Here is a 12,646-nt window from a genome sequence, read left to right on the forward strand (position 1 = left end):
TGTAAATGAATCTAAGAACTCTCTCACCAATGTCAAGAACAGATTTGTGTAACAATGAAGAAAGAAAAGATACTGTTTTAGAACTGCAGCAAAATACAGATGTTTCAGAAGATAAGAATTAGCTAATGTAGATATTCCTGGGTTGGAAATTCAAGAAGAAATGAGGTAGAGATCTATGCTGAAAGTTTAGGCAGAGTTCCACCTACAGCATCTCTATAAAAACAATCTAATAGACTCTTAGGTGAGGCCTCCCAGGCAGGAGGCAATAGCATAGTCTGAGCTTTCTCTGTCACTGTCAACTCCCTAACCAAACAATACTCTTCACTTGGAAAGAGAAGAGTCAGGAACTCAAAGCGGAGTAGGCCAAGTTCTCACTTTCTTTTCTGGACACACAAAAGTGATACAGAAATGAGAGTCCAACCTTATAAAGTTTAGTTTCAAAATATGTTAGGTCTAATCCAGCAATTCTCAAACTATATTCCATAGCACATTACTGTCAAGCAGAATATTTATATATTGTGTGTGTGTGTGTGTGTGTCTTCCAAGTTCATAGGTGCATAAGTATATTCCAAATGTAGAAAATACTAGGTAAGATAAAGTTTAAAAAGGGTTCTTTACATTACTACTTCTCAGAGATTTTATTAAGTTAACATGAGTCTCCAACAAGGACAAAGAGTATGGCCTTTTTCCAAATGTATTTGAACAAATTTATTTCACGGAACGCCCTTAGGAAAGCTATTGTATTCCACAGAATACAATATGGAAAATGCTGGTCTAACTCATCAGTGAGTCCCAGCACTGATACTCCTACCATCTCGATCTTAGTGTAGAAAACTGTGTTAAACACTGAGGAACTGCCATGATCTGCACCCAGAAACCACATTTTCTCCTATAATTTTTAGGAGTGGACTTGTTTCCCAATGGACTTTGTTCAGACATAAGGCCTATTCTGGCACTTACTGGCTGTAGGACCATGGACAAATGACTTAACAGCTTTGAGCCTTAGAGCCTTCATCTATTAAAAGAATATAATAATCAGTACCTACCTCAAAGAGTGGTAAAGTTTAAGTGGCACAATATATGTACATATAGTGTACATTAAGAAAAGCAGTACCAAATACATATGGTAGGCACTCAAAAATCTAGTCTTAACCAGTGTTATATACAACCTCTGTTTTTTAATGAAGGTGAGGGTGATTCAAGCCTCCCATCACAAGCCAGCAACAAACAACTCACCTAGAAGCTCAAGGTCCACCAGGTCAAACTTGGAGCATTCACCTAACTGCTTACGTGTCCATGTGCACTCAACTGTATGTAATCAGAACTGGATCTCTAGCCCTAGTAATTATCGACATTCAACCTGACATAAGCAATCTGGAGAAACTTTGGAAGATCTGGGAAAGGCTTGCTAAAACAAAATATTTGATATAAGAAAGTTTGACTGAGTCTAATACTTACAAAACTAATATCAAGGAGAAATTGGGTTATGTTTATAGTTTCTACCAAATTGAAATATTTTTATGAAGAAGTTCATAATAGTTCATACTTATTTAGTAATTTTTATCTGTGGATCTCAAACCTTTCCACATACATTAGAAAATAATGTATTTTAGATTTAAGTGAAAATTTTCTGCTCATGTTTCTCTTCTAATATTTTGTTACCCAATACCTTCAAACCTCCCCGAAATATAAGACTGATTATTATTAGTTATAATTCTGAACTGTTCCTGATTTTAAAGGTTTCCTCTGTATCACATAGGGTTGATAAATGAAATATGATGTTGATATAAAAAAATAATTTAAGTGGATTTTTAACTTTGGAAGACCAACTTTCAGGAAATAATATTTTCATTTTACAAGGTCTTCTTCACACAAGCCATTGAAAACTTCAAAAAAACCAATTTAAGAAAAAAGAATGATAGCTACTTGAAAATGAAAAAACATGGAAAGGGTTAAAATAAGCATTTAATGAAATCAAGCCAAACAAGGCCATTTAACCTGTAGTGCATCCCTTAACATTTCTGGGCCTAGTATTCATAATTGTAAACTGGAGAAAATTAACTAGTTCCTATAAGATGTTAGTTCTTTCCAGTTTCATGACCTGATAAGAATGACTTTTTCTTTCTTTGTAACTCCAACCACTGCACTTCTGAGCCTCCTCCCTAGTAAACTTCACTGTCAAGTAGAAGATAAAATAAGCTCACTTCTGCACAAATAAGCTTCACTCCAACCACTGCACTTCTGAGCCTCCTCCCTAGTAAACTTCACTGTCAGGTAGAAGATAAAATAAAATTTTGCCCGGCCGGGCATGGCTCAGCAGTTAAGTGTCGGCCTAGGATCCAGGCGATCAGGGTTCGATTCCCAGTCAGGGCACATGCACAGTTGTGGGCTTGATCAATGACTCTCTCCTCATTGATGTTTCTGTCTCTCTCTCTCCCTCTCCTTTCCTCTCTCTGAAATCAATAAAGATATATTTAAAAAAAAAAAGAATTTTAATAGAACAACTTTTGAAGCAGGAAAGTGTCACCTACTCTGAGGAACAGAACTGAATAGTCTGCCATAGTCCCTGTGCCCCACCCCCTTGGGAGAGAAGAGTTTAGAATGATAGTGGCCCAGTCACCTAAAATGACCTTGAGAAAATGGGACACAAGACAGATAAGTCTTTATAAGAGAGGAATGGTAGAAGGAAAATGACTTGGTAAAGACTCTAAGCATGGGATACTATCAGCAAAGGAATGAGCACCAAGGTAGGGGGCTAGAGAAGTGTCCTGGGAGACTGTGGATCAGGATGCTGGAAGGTAAAATGAACAGTCATGTACTATGAATGCTCAAAGGACATCAGTGAGGGCCTGTGCTCCCCAACCTTCTTTTCAATATCAGAATGTTCCATGAATGACTACCAACACACACAATACACACCCACACCCACACCCACACAGTGACATTTGATATCTATTGTACATTTAGTACCTGTTGCTTTTTCTTTTCATACATACTAGGAATTCAGAAACACTTTATTTTTATTTTTTCATTTTTTTAAATCCTCACTGAGGATATGGGTTTTTTTAATTGACTTTAGAGAGAGAGAGAGAAAAACATTGATGTGAGAGAGAAACGTCCATCAGTTGCCTCCTGTACGCGCTCCAACCAGGGGCTGGAACCCATGACTTAGTATGTGCCCTGACCGGGAATCAAACACTCAACCCTTTTGGTGTATGGGATGACTCCCAACCAACTGAGCCAGGGCCAGAAACTCTTTAAGACAAATATATATTTCTTGAATTTACTGAACCTATGAATAGTTGAAGAACAATAATATATGTATCTAAAACAGTGTCATTTTGTTTTAACAAGTAAAGATATGACTACACATCCTTTAGAGACACCAGCATGCACGGTGGTGAAATTCACAGCTCCCCGTTAGCGTGTAGTACAAGTAATGTTGCCAAGCTCAAGGTGTTTGCCACTTTGGGTGTTCTATTTAAGAATGAGATGTGGTTGTCCTTAGGTAGTTTTATTTACGTGCAGCAAGGAGTCAGGGGATTTACATCCAAAGCTCTTTCTTTCTGAAGGGAGGCTTAGCCATTGACTAAATATATAATATATGCTATTTAGCCAATTATATTTTGATTCCTTCTTTGCAATTGGCTATACTTACCTGGTTGTGTTCCAGTCAAGCTCATCCAGTTACAGCTGCATCTGCAAACTATTGTACTGTGTTTTAACATTTAGCATGAATAGCATTTAGTAAGAAACAACCAGGCCTTGAGATCTTTGTCCTAATAATTATACCCATCTTAAGTAGTGACCTTCATGTGTAGACTAATCTTCACACTTTTCAGTGACAGTGTGCCCTGGTTCCCTCTTTCACAGTCATCTTAAAGCCATCCCCTGCTTATGTGGGGGGAAAGTGGCCTTTAGTAGCTCCCTATTGTCTATCTGTATAATTAAGCCCAAACTTTTTTAGCGTGGACTAAAACTTTCTCCTGACTTCCCCAAAATATCTCAGCCACACTTACCCCCACCCTCACCCCACCCTTTGAGCAATTTAAGCATTTCAGAGCTCCCCCTGTCTTTTGCACCTTCCACCCACCTCTCCATCAGAACCCTCCCCACTCTTTGCACAGGCTGGCTGCTTCCCTTGTGTTCCTTCAGCTTGAGGTGGGTTTTAGGATTACCGATCTCCACATCTGTGCCCCCACAGTACTCAGCCCTCCTGTAAGGCTGGGCCATGTCTTATTTATCTTGTACTCTTCTACTTAACAGCGCTTACAGCATAATAGGTGCTTGGTAAGAAGTTATTAGGCAAATAAATGGATAAACAAAAGATAGAAAATAAGGGTAGAAAAGTATCCCAAGAGAGTCGAATCATAGGCCAACAAACCCCAGGTAGAATTAATAATACAATGGCACTTGATTGATAAAACTGAGTCGCGTAGTTAAACCGTCCTTTGAAAATAAAAAACCTTACACAGAAAACAAGAAGAATGTAAAGCAGCTGAGATGGATTGTGTTGTTTGAAATTAGGAAGAGGGTGTTCAGGTTGCTTTCAGCTCTCAGGCTTGTTTTATTTTCTAAACTGGCAACCACGAGACAGCCCAGTCTCTGGCACCTAACTGGCCTGGGGCTGACACTCCCAGAAGTTCCCTCCAGGGCCATGGGCGTCCTGGGCTTTGGGAGGCTCCTAGTAGCTCCCCAGGGCCCAGGCTACGGGCCAGCGCAGCTTGGAGCCACCTCTGGGGTCTGGGGGGCGGGGGGCGGGGGGCGGGGGGCGGGGTCAGGGGTTCTCCAGTTTTCTCTCAATATTTAATGGGTCGTTCCCTTTGCTTCTGTTTCTGACTTGATTAAAGAGGAGAAAAAGGAGCTGGACTACAAGAATAGTAGCAGACGGCGCATCTGGCTTGAATTTTGAAATTGCATCCGAGTTTTTGCTGCTGTTCTTGTTTTTGTTTGCTTGTTTTGGTTTGGTTTTGCTTATTTGTTTGTTTTCATTTTACAGCGATCCCGAGAACTCCTCCTTGGGGGAAATGGCGCATCCAAAGCCCGCCAAGCCCAGCCTGAGCGCTCCAGGATTTATCAGAGTAGTCGTGGAGCCAAAACCTCCACAGACATAAACTCAAAGGCAGCCGTGCGCTCCTTAAGTCAAAGGCATCTTTTCCGATCGCCTCGCTCGGTTTGCCGTTTGTAACCAGCGTTAAGAGCAGGATTTTAAAACATGAAAATGGATAAAAGAAAAGCTAAGTCCCGCGGTCCGCCGACTCCTATTCATTATCTCCAGCAGCATATGGGACCATTCTCCTACTTGTCCTCTCCCTTTCTTCCTCAAAAGTAAAAGCAACCAAGCTTGTCCCGCTTCACAGCAAACCCACTCTTTGTGCCCGAGCGGTGCCTCCGCCGCTACTACTTCCTCCGCCTCCCGCCTCCTCCCCTCCCGCGCGCCGCGGACTCGCGCTCAGGGAAGACGGCGGCGGGCGCCCTTTGCGCCGGGAAGCCAGAGCCGCGATTGGGCGACGGTCCCTGAGCCTTCGCGCTCCGCGTCGGTTTCAAGGCTCCTCCCTCCTGGTGAAAGACAGACTGCGGGGCGCCTGGAAACCGGTCGGAGGGCGCGCGAGGGAGAGGAGAGCTAGCGAGTTGAGGGATTGACACAAATGGTCAGGCGGCGGCGGCGGAGAAGGAGGCGGAGGCGCTGGGGGGAGCCGAGGCCGCTGGGCTGCCGAGAGTTGCGCGCTCTACCCGGCCGCGGCCACTAGCGCGGCGCAGCCTGCCGGGAGCCAGCGAGCCGAGGGCCAGGAAGGCGGGACGCGACCCCGGCGCGCCCGAGCCACCCGGGCACTCGCCGCCGCCCGCGCTTCATGAATCTCAAGTTTCCGCGGCGGCGGCGGCTGCGGGACGCGGAGCGGGAGCCGGGGGAGCGGGCCGAGCGCGGCTCGGGAACGACGGAGGGCACCGGCGCGGAGATCTCCCTGGCCACAGGGGGAGCCGCCGCCCGCCGCGCCGCAGCCAACCCCAGCCGAGCGGCGCCAAGAAAGGAGCCGAAAAAGTATGGCTGAGGAGGAGGTGCCTAAGAAGTCTCGGGCCGCCGCGGCCGGCGGGAGCTGGGAACTTTGTGCCGGGGCGCTCCCGGCTGGGCCGGCGGCAGAAGGGAGCTGGGACTCTGGCCGCCGCCGCCGCCGCCGCCCCCCAGCTGACTCCGGGCGCTTGGCGCGCTGGCTACTGCTGCTGCTTTGGCTGCTGGAGGCTCCGCTGCTGCTTGGGGTCCGGGCGCAGGCGGCGGGCCAGGGGCCTGGGCCGGGTCAGCAGCCCCCGCCGCCACCGCCTCAGCAGCAACAGAGCGGGCAGCAGTACAACGGCGAGCGGGGCATCTCCATCCCGGACCACGGCTACTGCCAGCCCATCTCCATCCCGCTGTGCACGGACATCGCGTACAACCAGACCATCATGCCCAACCTGCTGGGCCACACGAACCAGGAGGACGCGGGCCTCGAGGTGCACCAGTTCTACCCGCTGGTGAAGGTGCAGTGCTCGGCCGAGCTCAAGTTCTTCTTGTGCTCCATGTACGCGCCCGTGTGCACCGTGCTGGAGCAGGCTCTGCCGCCCTGCCGCTCCCTCTGCGAGCGCGCGCGCCAGGGCTGCGAGGCGCTCATGAACAAGTTCGGCTTCCAGTGGCCCGACACGCTCAAGTGCGAGAAGTTCCCGGTGCACGGCGCGGGCGAGCTGTGCGTGGGCCAGAACACGTCGGACAAGGGTACCCCGACGCCCTCTCTGCTGCCGGAGTTCTGGACCAGCAACCCCCAGCACAGCGGCGGGGGGCACCGCGGCGGCGGCTTCCCGGGGGGTGCCGGCGCGTCGGAGCGGGGCAAGTTCTCGTGCCCGCGCGCCCTCAAGGTGCCTTCCTACCTCAACTACCACTTCCTGGGGGAGAAGGACTGCGGCGCGCCCTGTGAGCCCACCAAGGTGTACGGGCTCATGTACTTCGGGCCCGAGGAGCTGCGCTTCTCGCGCACCTGGATCGGCATCTGGTCGGTGCTGTGCTGCGCCTCCACGCTCTTCACGGTGCTCACGTACCTGGTGGACATGCGGCGCTTCAGCTACCCCGAGCGGCCCATCATCTTCCTGTCGGGCTGCTACACGGCCGTGGCCGTGGCCTACATCGCCGGCTTCCTGCTGGAGGACCGGGTGGTGTGTAACGACAAGTTCTCCGAGGACGGGGCGCGCACCGTGGCGCAGGGCACCAAGAAGGAGGGCTGCACCATCCTCTTCATGATGCTCTACTTCTTCAGCATGGCCAGCTCCATCTGGTGGGTGATCCTGTCGCTCACCTGGTTCCTGGCGGCCGGCATGAAGTGGGGCCACGAGGCCATCGAGGCCAACTCGCAGTACTTCCACCTGGCCGCCTGGGCCGTGCCGGCCATCAAGACCATCACCATCCTGGCGCTGGGCCAGGTGGACGGCGACGTGCTGAGCGGGGTGTGCTTCGTGGGGCTCAACAACGTGGACGCGCTGCGCGGCTTCGTGCTGGCGCCGCTCTTCGTGTACCTGTTCATCGGCACGTCCTTCCTGCTGGCCGGCTTCGTGTCGCTCTTCCGCATCCGCACCATCATGAAGCACGACGGCACCAAGACGGAGAAGCTGGAGAAGCTCATGGTGCGCATCGGCGTCTTCAGCGTGCTCTACACGGTGCCCGCCACCATCGTCATCGCCTGCTACTTCTACGAGCAGGCCTTCCGGGACCAGTGGGAGCGCAGCTGGGTGGCCCAGAGCTGCAAGAGCTACGCCATCCCCTGCCCCCACCTCCAGGCGGGCGGGGGGGCGCCGCCGCACCCGCCCATGAGCCCCGACTTCACCGTCTTCATGATCAAGTACCTGATGACGCTGATCGTCGGCATCACGTCGGGCTTCTGGATCTGGTCCGGCAAGACCCTGAACTCCTGGAGGAAGTTTTACACGAGACTCACCAACAGCAAACAGGGGGAGACCACCGTCTGAGACCTGGGGGCTCGCCCAGCCGGGTCCCAGCCACCCTCAAAACTTTTCCCCGTGGAGTCCTGGCCCACCCCCGTTGCTCCAGGCTTCCTCACTAGACACTTTCCTCTGCAGGCTTCTTTTGAACAACAGAGCTCCTGCAAAAGCTTCCGTCCCTGGGGGCCAACGGACTCGAGGCCCCAACTGCCTGAGGGGGGGATGGACCGACCTCTCTCGCTGGTACCAGGACTGTACGCTTTTATGATTGTAAATAGCCTGTGTAAGATTTTTGTAAGTATATTTGTATTTAAATGACGACCGATCACGCGTTTTCTGATCCTTTCTTTCCTTTTTTTTTTTTTTTTTTTGGTTTAAATTTAAATTTGAATTATTTAGGGCGGTTTAACCATTGGAGGCTTTTCCTTCTGGCCCTCTTCGGAGGACTGCAGAGATAAAACCCGAGCGCGCCGGCCCGGTGCGCCCCTCCCGCCGCGCGCGGGTGGGGTGCGTCCAGCGCTGCGCGGGCCTGGTCACTTTCCACCCCCTCTTTCCGCTCCCTCCCTCCCTCTCCTCGCCTGAGTTTGGAGATCTTAAGGTACTGAACTACTTAAAGCTTTCAAGTCTGCCCTTGTCGGGGCCAGATTTCCAAGGCCTGCCCCTTTGACTTCCCGCAGCTGAATTTTTCACAGTTGAGAACCTTCCCCCGAGCTTCAAGGAGGCCCACGTAAGTTGCTGCCGCAGCCCCAGGCTCCCTCCGCCCTGGCCTCGGACTCCCCGACACTCCCTCCTTCCACCTCAGTCTTAGAGGGTGAGTGAGAGACCCAATGCCAAACTTTTTAAAGTCTAATTTTTGGTGGATGAGCTCATTTCATTCTCGAGCGTCTAAAACCTGGTATGAGTTTGGCCGGCGTCATGGAAAGATGCGGTTACTGAGATTTGGGAAGAGGCATGAAGCTGTGCGCGGGTTGGGAGAGACTGGAGCTGGGGGTTGTAAAGTGTTCATTCTAATTGTATACTGATGCCTGGCAACCTGCCTGTAGGACTGAGACAGTCCGGGTTGAGATGTTAGCGTGCTGTGGAATGGAAACGTTGAGGTCACCTGGAGAGCTTTGTTGAGGAGTTGCTCTTTGCTTTCCTTAGCAGGACTGCAGAACGTAAACTGCGTTTGAAAACTTGAAGGAGATTTCAGTGTAATGGACTTCCCCAAAATGAAGTGCTACTTTCTGATTTTTTTAATCAAATAATAATTAGACATATATCAGAAACTTTAAAATGTAAAAGTTGTACTTTCAACATATTGCAACTCTTATTCAGCAACACATTCTGAGGGAGGAACAATCCACATCATTAATAACCTGGTAAGATGCCAGGAGGTAAAGGAGGTGGAATAATTGATGGGATTAGCTCCTGAAAGAAACAAAATATGGGCATGCATGCTAAAGGGAAACTGTGCAGGTCTGCTGCATTAAATCCTGTGTGCTCCTTTTTGGATTTACAGAAATGTATCAAATGTAAATCTTTCAAAGCCATTTAAAAATATTCACTTTAGTTCTCTGTGAAAAAGATGAGAAAAGCAATCCTCCTGATTGTATTGTAAACTTTAAGAGTTTATCAAAATGCCGGTACTTAGGACCTAAATTTATCTATGTCTGTCATACCCTAAAAATGACAATGGTCTTTGAATTTGGTATGCATTTATTCTGTTCACTATCACAAAATCATCTATATTTATAGAGGAATAGAAGTTTATATATATATATAATACCATATTTTTAATTTCGCAAATAAAAAAAAATCAAAGTTTTGTACAAAATTATATGGTTTCTGTGCCTGAAAATAATAGAGTTGAAACTGTCTAAACTATGAACTATCTTTGCATTTTATAGTATCTTGTGGCCAGTCCCACAGTATATAAATTCAGGAATTCAATGAAAAAGCCTATCTTTAAACCTTCATACCCATCCTTCCAAAGACTTATCCTACTTGCATTGTGATTGACATTGTGAAGTCCCTAGAAAAGATCTGCTTGCAGAACAGTAACAATATAACATAGAAGTTTGAAAATTATTTCTTTACCCAAAGAAGGTTATTAAAAAGAGAACTCTAATTTTAATATTAAAATTTTTTTTTGTTTTGAGGGGTAAATTTACATGACTTTTTATAATATGGAGGTTTATTTTTAAATCATCAGCCATCACCTTTGTGACAATTTTTATGAGGTATTGTCTTATATTTTCCATAATCTTGGATATTCCAAAACCATAAACAGGTATTCAATAAACGGTTAACTGACTGTGTTTATAAGCATTTTAAGCAGCAGTAGGGTGTATAAGGTTGTTTTGTTGTTTTGCTTCTGAAGACTCCATTTTTATATTGTTCTAGGAACATTCTCCAGAGGCATTATCTAGTTGGTCTACTCTTAGTCAGAATTTATATACATGCATATATGTAGAATATATATATTTATATATATATATACACACACACATACATATCTATATATACACATATGTATATATATATACACATTAATTTTTATAAAATAGAGATGCAAAGTTTACTTATACATTTTACAATATGGAAATAAGGTTATGAGAAACGGAAAATGCCAGATGAAAAACCTTAAATACCTTTAAAAAACAAGTCTCTTATTCCTTTACAGACTAAAAATATCTTTATTAAATTTTCCATGAAAACACTGTGTAATAAAATGACAAGCGGCTAAAATGAAGACCATTGATACAATAGACTTACTTTCAGGGTTATAAGGCAATTGTCTTATGTCAATATTTTAAGGCAAACGAAAAAGTTAAATCTAATTGAAAATACAGCATTCAGTTTTAAGTACCAAGATGGAATTTTATGTTCTTTTTTTCTTTGTTACATTAATCTAATATAATAGATATCTGAAAAGGTTTTATTGTATAGACACACAAAAAATAGCAATTCTTATACCAAATTAAAACACGTCTCCTCACAAGATAATTTGATCAGATAATTTCTGGGGGGGGAAAAATTAAGATTATTCTTCTCTATCCATGGAATAAATATAAAGCATTCATATTGTGGGTGTCCTTAAAATGATGTAACTACAAATTTGTTGCAGAAAGGTTTTACAGTGTTAGATTTAAATAGCTTTAAAAGACATTTTTAAGTAGGCACCAGGCTTTGTGTTTAGAAAACAACTTATTTTAAATTATGTAGAATATAGAAAGGCAGTGTATTATTTTGTTTCTTTCAATACTGGTGGCAAAATAAGACGTGCCTGGAAAATTGTAAAGCTACTGGGAATATGGTACCATTAACATGCTGTTTCCATGATAAACCCTATTTTCAGATGGTTTGGTTTGCCTATCAATGGGAGTCAATTTCCCCCCTCACGGTGTGCTGAATTCAACTTTTATACATAGTATAAAAGCCTTCTGATGCTCTCTTTTTTTTAAAGCCAATTTTAACTTGAACTTTGTCGGGGAAGAAAGTAATATTTTTAATCTCAAAGCCAGCCAGTGTCAAACATATGCAAAACAGCTGGACCAGATTTTTCAGTTTGTCTGGGGTAGTCACTTGTCAGCCTGAGTTTACATATTCGGTCCTTTTGTCTCCAGTGAGCACCGAAGCCTTCCTGTAGTTGCATCATTTCTGAAGTCTAGCATTTTACTAGGAAAGGAGACCACAGTGAAGAGTTGGTAGCCAATTAAGAAAAAAATTGCCTAAACCATAAACCATTTCAGGACCTGGATGGTTTCCAATCACTTTCCCTGATATCATGTTTCAATCTTGGTACACTTTTGTTTTTTTAAAGTATGCCATGTTTTCAGTGTGTGTGTTTGGGTTCAACTTCAGCTACTCTAACTTTTATTGCTTTCTAATCCATCTATTGGCTGTGGGCCACATTTTATGTAATGTACATGCAGTTAATTGAAACCAGTGGTATGACACTGAGTATCTCTGACATTTCTGATTATAATATTCTGCGTATCTGGGGCCTGAGAGATAAGACTCAAAATGTGCTCATTACCTATGTCTTGGGCTGGACACGAGTCATATAGTTATTGAATACTTCACAGAATATACTAATTTCAAAATCTTGCAGGATTAACCTGCAGGAGCCAAAATAAGATAGGGACTGTATATAAGAACTCTACAGCTACATTACTAAAAGAAATTGCAATACTACCTGAAATTCGAGGCTTTTATCTTGAGGCCCTTACATTTGAAATGGGGGTCTTACAAGGGAAGTGCCAAGGTAATGTTTATTTTGGTGACTCCTAAGATTTACATCTATATTTTAAACTGTTGGCAGATACCAAAAGAATTTGAAAAACAGTACTTGAGCTTCAATCCTGACTCAGAATTCCCTTAAACTTTTGGGGCTTAAATATTTTGGTTCACTTTGGTCATACCTTTTGACAATGGATATGTTAAACAATTACAGTGACAAAAGAGCTTATTTGGAATCTGGTGATTAAAAGGCAGATAGACTCTAGACCAATTTTATTAAGTTTATCATGATTTGCAGTGTCACTACTGCATTACAGAATCAAGTTCCTGTTTAAATATAATAACACTTCCTTTGGTTACAGCTTGATTTGGGACCCCAATAACAGGTCAAATCAAAGAGCTTCTCACGGAAATCTTTCTCATGTCATGGATAGGCTAAAGTATATTCTGTAAGCACATCCTA

The 12,646-nt window shown here is 45.2% G+C and overlaps 1 protein-coding gene across 1 annotated transcript; it reads left to right on the plus strand.

Moving 5' to 3' along the window:
• Positions 1 to 5,857: 5,857 nt before the first annotated feature.
• Positions 5,858 to 11,801, plus strand: FZD1 (frizzled class receptor 1). Its single transcript, XM_081147847.1, has one exon. It carries the CDS (start codon positions 6,043 to 6,045, stop codon positions 7,984 to 7,986), a length of 1,944 nt encoding a protein of 647 aa, XP_081003973.1. The 5' UTR covers positions 5,858 to 6,042; the 3' UTR covers positions 7,987 to 11,801.
• The last annotated feature ends 845 nt before the right edge of the window (positions 11,802 to 12,646 follow it).

This window comes from Miniopterus schreibersii, assembly GCF_964146895.1.
Source record: "Miniopterus schreibersii genome assembly, chromosome: 9".
Taxonomy (NCBI): domain Eukaryota; kingdom Metazoa; phylum Chordata; class Mammalia; order Chiroptera; family Miniopteridae; genus Miniopterus; species Miniopterus schreibersii.

Excerpts from the sequence above, each read along its gene's own strand:
- FZD1 (XM_081147847.1), top strand. The coding sequence starts at position 6,043 with ATGGCTGAGGAGGAGGTGCCTAAGAAGTCTCGGGCCGCCGCGGCCGGC.